Below are 13,347 nucleotides of genomic sequence, written 5' to 3' on the forward strand. Positions count from 1 at the left end.
AGGGTAGAGTTTCAAGGATATATTAATCAACTTGAGCCATGGTTGTATATACACGCATCATGCTCCCCAAAGATGACAAATTTATCTAAATGTTTCGGCCACCGGTGACCTCAATGGTCTGTCCATTGACATAGGCGAACAAGGGGCTGACAACGGCGAGAACGGATGAAGCAGCCTCGGTGGCAGAGCCTGGTCGTCCAAGAGGAATATCTTTGTAGGGAGTAGCGTCACCTCCCTTGCGATCGGCTATCTGAGCACCTGGGATACCCAAAGCGACACGTTGACCATCAGGAGTGGTGATGAATGCACCAGATTCCTTAGCTCTCGTCAGACGAGTGTCGATATGACCGAATGCAATAGTGTTGGCTCGGACACCAAACTGTTGAGTCAGATTAGTCTCACTAATTCATTATGAGGCCATGTTGTCTCATCTCACCTGTGGACCCCATTCCTTTGCAATGGTCTTGGTCAATCCAGTAACACCAGCCTTGGCCAAGCTGTAGTTGGCCTGACCAGCATTACCGTGGGTGCCGGATGTGGAGGAAATGTTGATGATGCAGCGTGGTTCACCATCCTTGACACGGAAGTATGGGGCAGCTTGTCTGATCAACCGGAAGGGAGCGGTATTGTGGACAGAGAGAATGGTATCCCATTGCTTGTCGGTGATTTTATGAATGACACCATCCCATGTATAACCGGCATTGTTGACAATGATATGAATCTTTCCATTTCCAAACTCGGCCGTCTTTTGGACCAGGACGGGGAAGAAGTTGGGGTCGGTGACATCGCCAGCGACAGCAATAGCTCGTCCAGGAGAGGCGTCGTTGATCGACTTGGCAACGCTGTCGGCTTTGGCGGAGTCGACGTCAGTCACCACCACTTTGGCACCTTCGTTGGCAAAGAGTCGGGCAGCTTCGGCGCCGATACCTTGACCGGAGCCGGTGATCTATGGTGAACAAGGCGTGAGCTTCTGACGGTATCGACATCGAGACAGCTGTGCTATACTTACAATTGCAACTTGTCCCGCAAGGAGACCCTTGGGGTAGTTCAAGTGCGACAAGACCTGTTGAGCTCTTTGTGACATGGTTGCGGCGGGGGATGTGAAGACGCTGGGGTAATTGAAGTGGGATGCGACAGTGGTTCTACTGCTGGAGGTGTTCCCAAGGTATGATAGGAAGGAAAGAGAAATGTTGTCTAGGTCAAGTGGAAGAAGTCAATAGAGACGCAATCTCCAACATGAATCGCGAAATGTAAAAAAATCCGAGGAATTCATCACGACGTCGATGTGGTTGACTTCTGGATGGGGAAGGAGCGATTGGGGTCCTGCCGAGGTTGTTGGAGACCCGCGGATCTTGCAGGCAGGTACGAACGTCCATGGCACCCCAGGGTCGTTCCTGCTTTTGCCGACAAGTGCGAAAACCTCAGCCTCGTCCGGTTGTCGGAAAAAAAACCGGCAAGGCTGAATACAATAGTCACGTGATGATTATCAATATTGTCGTCGACATCGACATCACTATTGGAACAACCTGTCATCTACATAATACAACAAAGATCTAACGGATTTCATGCTCAGACAACCTCGGAACGGCACAGTATGAAAGGATAGGTTCCTCCTCTTCATTGTCAGCCATGTCTCACACACCAAACATCTCTTTCATCCACAACAAAGGTCTGATTCATACCATCAGAACCCCTTTCAGTGATATCGCAACGTATCAAAGAATAATACCCTTCTTAACAAGCTCTTGTAATAATGAATTCCCAAAGACCTGACAGGACAAACTCTCTTTTGTCTCATGCTAAATATATCTCTATAATATCTCCCCATCTCGCTCACAATGGCCTTTCTCAATTTCTTCTCTCAACTCAGAAACCAGAATCTGCCCATCTAGCTAACCTACCGGCTCTAGCCCGCATACTGCTCTCTCCCAAACCCCTTGTTTTGGTAGGACATTAGCAATTGCGAGTGAGATACTAACCATCCATCCACAACAATGCGTACCTACACTATCGGACCGGATGTAGGTCAGACTAGCAAAGCTGGCCAGGCTACGACTCAGACATCTCCTCCTCGACCACAGTCCCGACTGGCTGAGTTGGCGACCCGACCTTTTACTCCTTTTAACCTTTGGGATGCGCCTCGAGAGTCGCCAGTCAGTCAACCAGGTTTGGAGCATATCGTCGAGACATCGTCACCACGTCCGATTGGGCACATCAAGCCCGACCCAAGTGGAGATGACCTTGTGTCAGAAGCACTTTCATCCATTGGCCAAGGGCAGCTGACTCGTGGAAGACAGACTCCTGCTACTACGGCTCGACCTCGGAGCATGTTCCTCACTATTGAGAACACTGCCCAAGGCTCGTCGAGACCATCTCCGGCTACTAATGCTGCGAATCGGAATAGCTGGGCGGCAGGTGACCATCTCATCATTCCCCAAGAGGGTGATTTGACCAATACCACAAGCCCCACCAAGTCTTCTGATAGTTCAGGTTCAGTGCGAAACAAGCGCGATAGCGCGGCTTTTCGACGCGATGTGCGACTCGATCACTGGCTCCACGACGGAACAAACCCTGATTGTATGGACTGTCATGTCGAATCGCTCCTGGACAAGGTGGAGCAATCGTTTGATTTTGACTGGCAATTGCGAGACGGAACCATCTCGTCGGATAGGAGCCGTTTCCTCAACCAAGCTCAGGCGAGCAGTGACACTCGAAGTGAGAGCAACTATGACGAACATGATCATCATCCAGGTTTCAACAGTCCCGAGACAGACAAGATTGAGTTGAGTGCTGAGGAGCGAAAGGTGAGGAAGTTGACCTTGCGCAAGAGTCTCCGCGTTGACACATCTGTAGCCTACCACGCATACGTCCCCACCGCTCTTCCCAAATTCCAAGCCAACGAATTTACTACTACGCACAATTCGGGCAACCTTCGAGAGAGTCAGGCCGAGCAGACAACCGTGTATCGTCCATATCGACCAGGCGCTGTGTGCGAACCCAAGCCAGATGCGAGTGTCAGCTTGCAGACCGACGCCATTAACTCGAGGAGGATGATCAGCTTCGAAATCTTTTCCGACGACCATCTGACACCTAGCGACGACGGTGAATCTTGTAACTCCGGGTATAAAGCTCGAAAGATGAGGATGACCCCAAAGCATCGAGCGGTGCCATCTCTCCTTCAGACTGTGGCACCACTGCGCCAAGATCAAGCTAGCGATTTGTTTGACTCAGTGGGGCAGACCATGGACGAGATCGAATCTGGGGCTAGACAGCAGACCAAGGGACAGGGTCGTTGTCGCCTGGTGAAGCGCACTGGGAGACCATTTGGCCGCTTCAGTATGGATCAACAGCGCGACAAATACCCCGAGGCGACCACTGCAGCAGCTTCTGCTCCAAGTCTCGTCAAGCGTAGCTGGGGATGTTCATTGCTGCCATTTTCACGCAAAGCCACTTGAGGAGTTCAGATCAACTGTGCAAGAGCATGCCTTGGTCCCAGTCGCCTACCTCCTAAAAAACCTTCTTCCTGCTCACTAGGCGCATGATTATTCTGGCATCAACAGATCTCCAATCAAAGGAGGACTGAGATAGGATTGAACAATTAATGAAAGACTAAAGAGTGATATGCATACCTTGTACGGCTTTCTGGACATTTTCGCAGACGCTGCAAGTATTAGTAACAAGATGAATGTAAACAAACCTTGACCGCGCAAACCATGACGTCTACGAGACTCGATAAGGCGTGCATAGTACCCCAGATATCATTCTCTGGTATCTGAGAACATCATGTACGAACCATGGCTGATCAACGATGATTGATGACTGATGGTTGTGGGGTGTGGGACATCATCGCCGTTGAAAAGCGGAATTCAAGCCGATGTGGGGGATCGAGTAGTTAAAACTCAAGCTTCAACCATGACCAACTAGAATCTCTTCGGGGTCCTCCAGCCTGTGCTTAGTTAAGCCCATGGCCAAAGTGACAGCCATCGGCTTTGATTAGACGAATAGCCAAGTCTTGAAGGAAAATCCCCGTCCCAGCTCGATCTCGAACCACAGCTTCTTCTCATCTTTCTTCCTCGTAACGGATCGAATAATCCCTTTGGCCACATGTCGACGGTCCTGACAGGTAACTGGAAAGTACGAGTTGTGAGACGGCGGAAGTTTGATTAAAAAATGAATTCCTCTCTGGTCAAAGAGGTCAACGTGGAGCAACAGTCCACCGACATTGAACAAGGCAGTGGAACAGGCGATTCTGCCGACACAGCGTCGCGACCACACCAAGGCATGACCAGCTTTGAAATCATTGAACCTACAACATCGATGGGTGGTGCATCACTTGTTCCAATCGAATCCGATCCATACGGCAGCCGGCCGGCCGTGTTTAGTAGTCTGGCTCAAGAATGTCTATTTGTGTTGACGACGACGTTGGCAGTGGGGCAGAGCTCCATCTTCTCTGGGGCGATTCTCTGCATGACCAGCTTCATCGGACGGGATCTCAACATGACGGCGGCCGAAGTAACGTGGATCAGCGCAGCACAGACATTGGCCGCAGGAACATTTCTTCTCTTCTTTGGCCGGGTGGCTGACCTTTTTGGACGGCGCTTGTTGTTTTTGGTCAGCATTGGCTTCTTCAGCATCTGTCTGTTGGTCGTGGGTTTTGCGACAAATGCAATCTACATGGATGTATTTTGTGGACTCCTAGGCCTCAGTTCGGCGGCTTCGGTGCCACCAGCGATTGGGAAGCTGGGAGCGGTTTACGACAAGCCGTCACGACGCAAGAATCGAGCATTTGCGTGTTTTAGTGCTGGTAATCCAGTGGGGTTTGTGTTTGGGGCGTTTATTGCTGGTGTGACAATGCAAGTGTCGACCTGGAGGGCGGTATTCTGGGTCATGTCAGTAATCTACGGCTTCTTCTTCTTTGCGGCGTGGTGGACGACGCCGATGGATGTTGAACAGAGCCTGGGGGGTTTGAATATGGACACATTCGTCAAGTTTGACCTGCTGGGGGCGTTTCTGGCCGTGGTTGGAGTGGCCATGTTCACGGCAGCTCTGACCTTGGGTGGAGAGAGCGGGTGGGGGGCGTCATACGTGATTGCGATGTTGGTGGTGGGAGTGGTTTTGACGGGTGGCTTCGTGTATTGGCAGAGTGTGTTTCGGTATCCACTGATGCCGTTGATGGTATGGAGGGACCGAAACTTCAGTCTGGTGGTGATTGTCCTGTGCCTGGGCTTTTATGGCTTCTCAGGAAACCTCTTCTGGCTTACGCTGTCCTGGCAGCGGATTGACAGCTTGTCGCCACTGATGAACGCGGTACGACTATTGCCAGCTGGAATAGGAGGCATCGTGGTCAACTTCCTCGCGGCCGTCATCATGCATCGGATCTCAAACAAGATCATCATGATTGCGGGAGCAGTGTCAGCCGTCATCGCCTGTGCCCTCTTCTCGGCGACGTCGACTGAGATCAGTTATTGGGCACTGACGTTTCCTGCCCTTTTGTTTTCGGTGCTATCGGCCGATCTCGAGTTTACCGTGACCAACATGTATGTCATGTCGTTTCTGCCGAGCGAACAGCAGTCGGTTGCAGGGGGGCTGTTCAATACGGTGATACGGTTAGCAGCGACCATTGGGATCGGAATTCAAACCAGCATCTTCAACAGCGCCGGAGGAGCATCCGAGGGAGAAGGGGCCCTCAAGTATCGAGCATATCAGGCGACCTTTTGGGTGAGTCTGGTGGGTGCGGTGGTGGCCATGGGATTTGTACCATTTATCACCATTGGACGGCAGGGTAGTCGAAAGCACCAAGACTAGATGGACAAGTTTTGAGATGGGTTTTTGTAGGGTTTTCGAGGATGATTTTGCTGATGAAGTCAGGCAGATTTCGATGCTGATGCATGCCTGCCTCGGGAGCATTTGGTTATGGTCACGTGTTAGCCGTCATCAGGTGACGCGCCCCAAGTCGGAGGGGATCCCCACCACAGGGACGCCTAGACTTGTCTAAAACACGCCTGGAGGTCGAGGCTCTTTAGGTGCTCACAGCACCTATGAGGGAATGGGGGAGCACCTAAAGCAGTACTTCTCCAGGCAGCACAATACAGTAGTCTCGTGATCAAGAAGATGACATTCCAGGCTTGATCAAAATTCCATCACCATCATCACCACCACATCACCACCACCATCACAACTCACTCTTAATTCCCATATCCCCATACCTCTGCTCCCTCATACACTCTTGGTCTGGTATCACCCTCATCTTCGGATACGCTGGTCCAATTGTACACCGCCGCCGCCTCAATCCAACCCTCACCCTGAAATATCCATACTCTGTTTCACCTTTTCTGCCACCATCCACCAGCCAATCATCTCCGCCACATCTCTTCGTCCTGATCCAAGAACCAACACTTCCCTTGCTCCTTGGTCCTACTCCCTGCTCCTAAACTCCTGTCCTTCTCCTGCACTCTTGGGCCAGGTTGTTGATATCCAGCGTCATATTACCTCCATCAACAAACTTGTCTTTCCAGAGACCTGCGGCCCGTCCAGCCTTGTATGGTTGTGCCATTTTACTCGATTTAATCACAACTTCATCTCCCCACACTCGCCTCGCCTCTCCACTCAATATCTAAATATCTCGCCTTTCAATGCCTCGATCCTGATACCCCTCGGCATGCCAGTTTCCCATACCACCGAACCTACCACGATTCACCTCGCTTCTCTATCCTGTCAAAATGTGGAGGAGGAATCACTACCAGCCCGACCCTCAAATGGGCTACCAAGCATATCCAGAGCCAATAATGGACGATCGATACCTTGAAACAATACACGAGGTCGAGTCGTTATACAGCAGGAACAGTCGACGCAGTAGTGTTGCAAAGACTCTTCCTGACCTCCCTTTGTTCGTCCACCTCTCTTTCCCTGCCCTCCATTCTCACTGTCTGTCCTGCTAATCTCTCTGTGCAGCCGCGCTGTTCCTCCCATGTATGACAGAGAGTCGACATATTCCACTGATCCCATCTCTCCAATCGCCGAATCCTTCGCCCAGGCCCCTGCTGCTAAACCGCAAGAAACTACCCGCACACCCTCTACAGGGCCCGAGCCAATCTCCCCAGTCAGCAGCAAGAGCACCACCCCTCCTGCCCACAACCCTGACACGGACAATTCGCTTGTCTCCCCCATTGACTCCCACTTCCCTCCCTCAGCTCAAACTGCTCAACGTCCATCGCCTACAGTTAGCCAGATTCCCAAACGGCTCCCTCTTCCAGTCGCCACCATATCCTCTGACGAGTCCACAAAGATTCGAAAGCGCTGGTCCCACAAAGCCTCAAAGGAAGAGGAGACCCGATGGGATGCTTATTCCGGCGAACCTACCGATGCGCAACGTGGACAGCCCTCAGCATTCCGTGCAGGCGGTCCTGCCTCACAACAGCCTCAGTATCCACAACTCAAGGAAAGGACCAGGCTGATCCTTGCCGGCATCAAAGATCGAGAGACTGCCAAAAAGGCGCCCTGGGGTAAAGAACCTCCCCCCGTCCAAGATCCCATGGATAACCCCATTCAACGCCCGGCTTGGAGAGGTGCCAGCGGGAGAACCCAGTTGGTCGAACCAGTCAAGAACACACCCGAGGCCCGTACCAAACCTCTGATCCTTTTGCAAAGAAGAAGCCAGGGTGCTGACCTCCCCCGTATTTCCACTGAACCATCTACAATCCCAAACTCAACTCATGACTCATCCCCGACCCCCACTTCTATACGCCGTCCACCTGTCACAACTAATTCCTCAGAAGAATCTATCAAACCTGTCGTCCCTCTCAAAGGCCGAAGCACTCCTCGTGTCCTCTCTCCTACCCAAGCAGACAATGCGGCCAGTCTCGATAGCCCTTTCCATAGTCCCGCCCTGGCCCGTTTGAATGCCTACAATCCCTCTCTCAGCCCTGCTCCGAGTGCCACCCAGGACCAAGCAGGCGACAGTCCTACTCTGGGCTCTATTCGTTCCTTCCAAGATCCTCACCCTGCTTCGAGCAATGAGTCTCTGACGGAACGCAACCAGCGACCTCTTGAGCGCGAACCAGACACTACATCGAGCTGGAACACATACGCAACTAGCACCGTCGATCACTTTTACCAACCACCTGACAGTCCTACCATCCAGCCAGATCTGACCAGCAGTCCCACCACCATGACTGACCCCAATTTCATGCCCAGTCCTATCGCAGTCCGAAAAAGGGTAGGCGGTAGTGGCGTTCGCAACTATGACAACCAGAACATCGTCTCACCATTTTCCAAGATCAACGCGCGAAAATCCAGCTCCAGCATTTTGCGCAAGGCAATCGGCAGTGCCGAGAAGCATCGATCCGTTAGTCTCACGTCAGTCACAAAGTCGCTACCCCCCACCCCTGTGGAGATCGAGGCCACCGACAAAGCCTCGTCTCTCGAAGCTCGCCTTGAAGATCTGACTCGGCGCAAGCGAAACAACAACAAGATCATTCAGGAACTACGCGAGTCTCTCAAGCGCAACGCCATCATTTACGACTCGTACAAACGTCGGGAGGTGGAGAAAATGATCATCAATCTCAACCTCGAGCTTCAGGAAATCACCAACGAAGAGCACGAGGTAGGCTTGCGTCTGCACCGCGTTCAGAGACGACGCGACAAAGACGATTTTTACGAGAAACCCACAGGTCTGTGGATCAAGCGAGTCACCACTTGATGATCCGGCAGATTCGACACACCAGATATTGCGCAGGCGCGATCAGAAGGCTTGTTTCGACCATCGGACAACCTCATGTAACAACAACTACAACAACTACACTATCCACAAAACCACACACCAAACAATGGCGATTTCATCCTGCAGCTCATCAGCATAGCATGCGTGACTTAACTTTAGCTGACTTTAGCGGGCGGCGTTGCAACAAAGAAGCAAGCATGGAAGTTCACACACACATACACCACACATCACGTTGGGTACCTTAGATAGGAGTTTTTAAGAGGGGACATGTTTCCAAAATATGACGAACTGGGTGCTTGATAGCGATTGATAGCGAACATGGCGGAGGAGAGTTTTTATCTCATTGGGAAGAAACGCAGGCGTATTCAACACCTGGATTGGTGGCAGGGAGAACAGCCGATGATGAATGGCACTGGAAGTAATTTTGTCTCATTTCGCCATGAACTCTCTCTCTCACTCTTCAGCATGTTTCGATAGGAAGGGGAGGGGACTGCCTTGATCTTGATCTTGATTCTGATCTTGGTTTTGGTATTGGCCGTGGACTTGGACTTTTGTATTAATTGATGATACCCCCAACATTGATCTATCTCGACATTGACCTTGTACAGAGTAGACCTTAAGATACATTCACTTCAAGTACCTAGTTGTGGACATGAACGTCCATAGCCAGTCTTGTAAATGTTGATTGGTCATGATCAAATACGCCCTAATACATGGGATGCATTTTATATTCCTTGTCCATTTCCATATCCATAACGCCTTTTCCATATCCTTGTATCCTTGACTTGGTTGGGCACTCAACTGCCCGCGCTCAATTCCAATCCAATGCTCATTCCAAAGATGATCAAAGTCCAATGTCTGACAATATCCAAGTGGTGATTCGGTCCACTCCCATCTGTCCATCATCTATGCTCTCTGCGTCTATTCTTCCATCACTCTCTAAACTTCTAACGTCTAGTCCATCAGTCTTCAATCGCAGTCTCGTCCGCTTCCAACAACATGCTTTCCTCTAGGAAGCTGTGGCTGGCGACATAGCTAAATCCTCCAAATGGATCCGACTTGCTCAAAGTACGGCTGTGTCTTCGGATTGTTGCTGCATCGAGGGCTCGCTCGGTGAACTCCTTGGAGAAATTCTCCGCCAGTTCCGGATTGGTCACCAGAGGCTGGATCGGAGGTTCCAATTGTCGAGCTTCTAGTTTCTTCCAGTCTATCTTGCGGAAAAATCGATGTTTCTTGATGACGTTGATATCGTGGGGTCCTACGCCCAGTCGTTTGCGAGGCTCTTTGCGCAGCAGCCGAGAGAGCAGGTCCTTGGCGTCGGGAGAGAGGAAGTACGGCAGGTTAAGCTTCTGATGCATGATGTTCTGTTGGATCTTGGTCCAGTTGCCACCGCCAAAGGGCGGTTTTCCGGTCATGAGATCGCAAGCCATCGCTCCAAGCGACCACCAGTCGCAGGCTTTGCCATACCCTGGGCCCCAGTCAGATATGTCTGAGCCTCTGATGATCTCCGGGGCCATGTATTCAATGGTTCCCACGCCGAGGCTGTTGCATCGACTGCCACCGGGCGTGCTTGGATCTTGGACGGCAACCTTGCTGAGCCCAAAGTCTGTAAGCAGAAGATGACCCTCAGCGTCGAGCAGACAATTTTCGGGCTTCAGGTCGCGGTAGATGACTCCGACGGTGTTGTGAAGGTAATCCAAGGCTAGAACGATCTCTGCAATGTAAAATGCTGCCACCTCTTCGCTGAAAAACTTTTCCATTTCCAAATGACGGAAGAGCTCGCCACCAGAGGCATACTCAAGAATGAGGTACAGTTTTTCGTGATCTTGGAAGGCGTAGTACAGATTGACCACAAAGGGATGGCGGGTGACCAGTTCGAGGATTGACCTTTCCGACATGGTGGATTCAATCCTTTTCTTGTGGACTTTCAAAAATGCCTTGGTCAATTGCTTTTGGGCGAAGAGACGACCGGTGGCATTCTGTCGCACCAGCAGCACAGTGCCAAATGCACCGTCGCCCAAACATCGAATCGGGGTGAAGTCTGCTGCAGTCATCTTCCTCGTGAGCATCGAGGTGGCTCGCTGGTCGGCGTTAAGAGTGGACACAGATGCTAGGCTTGGATCCGTGTCGGCCATGGATTGGCTGACAAAGTCCTGATCAATGGGAATGTCGTAGCTGACCATGTCTTCCGTAACTTCTTCGGCAGGAGTATCAGAGGCCGCACTGGCGGCACTGCTTGTAGCCTCGGATTCCAAATTTCCTCGGCAGCGAGAAGTCTCACGACTCTGGGAGCGAGAGTTGAGAGCATCAAGCTGTGCCTTGAGACTGCTGATGCCAGGTGACTGAGGGCGAAGACCCGGACTCGCACCAGCCAAGGCTGGCAAACGAGGAATGGGTGAGAGAACGCGAGGACTTCCAGAGTGCGACGCATCAGAATCCTCAGCACCCGAGTCGATCGGGGTGAAGCCTCTGACCGTGTTCAAGGCACGTTCGGCCTTTGCTTTGTGGTTTTTCTTCTTCTTGCGTTTGGCAGCAGCGGTGGAGAGGATGACACTGCCTTTGCTTTCTTCTCGGCCACGTTCCTGATCTAAATCGGTGGCAGAGCCAGGCTTGCGTTCACCTGCTGAGATGGCTTTTGCTGGAGTCACAGGAGGGCTTTTGGACCGGATGGGAGTGATTTCTGGCTCTGCAGTGTCGTGACCGAGGACAATCGAACTCATGGCTGACTCGAGGTCGGGAGACGAGTCTTGAAGGGAGTTTGACATTGCAGCTGTGGTGTCTGGGGCTGCGCCCATGACTGTCTGCGTGATACCGATGCTCATGGTATGTATTGTGAGACTCGAAGTCGTGTATTGGGATGTGGTTGAGTCACCCAGTATGGCTAATCTTTAACAAAGACTAGCTGTAAGGAATGCCTGAATGTAGACGATGCCAATATTACCGTCCGCCCTGCTCAGGACGGACCCTATACCGGTAGCCAAACCACGTTGCTGGTAATGAGATTGAACTTGGTTGAACCTGGGCGCATGTAGGAGGAAGTCGCGAAGGAAGACTCAGTAAGAGCAAAGGCAACGGTGGAAGTGGCGGTGCTGACAGTAGTGGTACTGGTACTGGTAGTTGTGGTGAAGAAGAAGCGCGGACAATCTATGGCAGTGGCGATGCTGTGACCCATTGAAGGTGAATTATTTCGATATAGATGCAGGAGACAATTGTCAAGAGAGCGTGGGATGGAAAAGGGTGGCAGATGAGGAACACATTAATAAACGAGACAGGGATGGAAGATGGCTTTTGACTTGACGTGGCGGCTGCAAACGCAAGGCAAATCGTGGTCGGTCAGCCTGCGAGATGAAACTTGGAAAAATAAAATCTGGCTGGGGGAAGGAATGGAGACATACTTTGCCTGGCTGCACACGGCAGGCGCGATGACAGGCCAAGATTGATGGATCTGGACAAGGGAAGGTGGGTTATGGCAATTTGCAGGAATGTCATTGGTGCTGACATCTGGAGTCGCTCTTGCCGCAATAAGCATATCGGGCCAAGGGTTTCTCCGGGGAATGCAATCACGTGGGTTGGGGCGCCTTCCCCAAGATCTTCAAATGACAAAGGATTTCTCAAATTCCCCTGTCTTTTGAAGAGTCGTGAATCCACAGTCAAAAACTCACCGCATCAACGACCAACGAGTAGAATAGAAGTGTCCTCGTTTTACTACCCAATTCACCAAAGCACAAGTCGTTGAAAATGGACTCAGTCATACTAAAAGGGATCAAATTTGACCTTGCTGTTGGCTTGGATGCCTGGCGACGCGTGGCAAAACCTCAACCTGTGGTTGTTGACCTTGACATCCAGCCAACCTTCACATTGGAGGCCGCTGCTGCCAAGGACGATGTCAATTTGACTCTAGATTATGGGAAACCCTACAGACAGCTGGTCAAAGAGGTGAACGAAACATTGACCTATCCGGAGATTCGTTATCTCATATCTCATATCTCTGATGTTGTCGCCGACTATGCTTCACTCTCCCTTGAGATCGCTCTACCCAAGGCTCTGCTTCAGGCAAAACAGGGCCTGGCCTACCACGCAATGATCGACAAGTCCCCTGACGCCGGGACAGTATTCACCCTCAGCCTGACTATAAAGCAGATCGCAACTGAGTGCATTATTGGGGTCAATCCGCATGAGCGAACCTACAAGCAGCCGTTGTTCTTCGATATCAGTGTTCCTATCGTGGCAGGAAGCTTCGAGATTGTTGGTGAGCATGATGCTGGGCATCATCACCAGGTCCACGACCTGGTCCAAGAAGTCGTCGAGGTAAGGAATATCGTCTTGTGTCCAGAAACGTCTACTGACACCTGTTGCCACAGAGAGTGGAGGGATCCTCATACCAAACCCTCGAGGCGTTGGCAACTGCAGTCGCTCAAATCGTGACCATGAACTATGGATATTCGCTTGCTAAAGTCCGCATCGAGAAACCTTACGCCTACCCGGTCATTGCTGCCACCTCGGTCCAATTGACTCGTACCAAAGGGTTTTTCGAAAACAAAGACTTCTGGAAGGTCAAATTACCCTGATCACCATTCAGCTCTCAGCTGCCGGTCAAATCGATAATTGTCAACTCCGAAGAGTCGTCT

At 51.3% G+C, this 13,347-nt stretch overlaps 6 protein-coding genes across 6 annotated transcripts; 4 read left to right on the forward strand and 2 right to left on the reverse strand.

Annotated features, from left to right (window-relative positions):
* Window positions 1-4: 4 nt before the first annotated feature.
* Window positions 5-1,320, reverse strand: PV10_02854 (uncharacterized protein). The gene is made up of 3 exons (XM_016367229.1): window positions 1,010-1,320; window positions 437-946; window positions 5-379 (listed from the first exon to the last, which is right to left on the reverse strand). The coding sequence occupies exons 1-3, from the start codon at window positions 1,082-1,084 to the stop codon at window positions 86-88; spliced, it is 879 nt and encodes a 292-aa protein (XP_016226747.1). The 5' UTR covers window positions 1,085-1,320; the 3' UTR covers window positions 5-85.
* A 674-nt stretch (window positions 1,321-1,994) lies between these two features.
* PV10_02855 (uncharacterized protein) lies at window positions 1,995-3,455 on the forward strand (the record flags this gene model as incomplete). The annotated part of the gene is made up of 1 exon (XM_016367230.1): window positions 1,995-3,455. One exon carries the CDS (start codon window positions 1,995-1,997, stop codon window positions 3,453-3,455), a length of 1,461 nt encoding a protein of 486 aa, XP_016226748.1.
* A 715-nt stretch (window positions 3,456-4,170) lies between these two features.
* Window positions 4,171-5,805, forward strand: PV10_02856 (uncharacterized protein; the record flags this gene model as incomplete). Its single annotated transcript, XM_016367231.1, has 1 exon — window positions 4,171-5,805. One exon carries the CDS (start codon window positions 4,171-4,173, stop codon window positions 5,803-5,805), a length of 1,635 nt encoding a protein of 544 aa, XP_016226749.1.
* Window positions 5,806-6,164: 359 nt separating this feature from the next.
* On the forward strand, window positions 6,165-9,318 carry PV10_02857 (uncharacterized protein). Its single transcript, XM_016367232.1, has 2 exons — window positions 6,165-6,886; window positions 6,952-9,318. The coding sequence occupies exons 1-2, from the start codon at window positions 6,720-6,722 to the stop codon at window positions 8,696-8,698; spliced, it is 1,914 nt and encodes a 637-aa protein (XP_016226750.1). The 5' UTR covers window positions 6,165-6,719; the 3' UTR covers window positions 8,699-9,318.
* PV10_02858 (uncharacterized protein) lies at window positions 9,293-12,050 on the reverse strand. The gene has a single exon (XM_016367233.1). It carries the CDS (start codon window positions 11,539-11,541, stop codon window positions 9,682-9,684), a length of 1,860 nt encoding a protein of 619 aa, XP_016226751.1. The 5' UTR covers window positions 11,542-12,050; the 3' UTR covers window positions 9,293-9,681.
* A 407-nt stretch (window positions 12,051-12,457) lies between these two features.
* PV10_02859 (dihydroneopterin aldolase) lies at window positions 12,458-13,346 on the forward strand (the record flags this gene model as incomplete). Its single annotated transcript, XM_016367234.1, has 2 exons — window positions 12,458-13,027; window positions 13,081-13,346. 2 exons carry the CDS (start codon window positions 12,458-12,460, stop codon window positions 13,285-13,287), a joined length of 777 nt encoding a protein of 258 aa, XP_016226752.1. The 3' UTR covers window positions 13,288-13,346.
* Between the last annotated feature and the right edge of the window lies 1 nt (window position 13,347).

The sequence above is a fragment of the Exophiala mesophila genome, assembly GCF_000836275.1.
Source record: "Exophiala mesophila strain CBS 40295 unplaced genomic scaffold supercont1.2, whole genome shotgun sequence".
In the NCBI taxonomy this organism is placed as follows: Eukaryota; Fungi; Ascomycota; class Eurotiomycetes; order Chaetothyriales; family Herpotrichiellaceae; genus Exophiala; species Exophiala mesophila.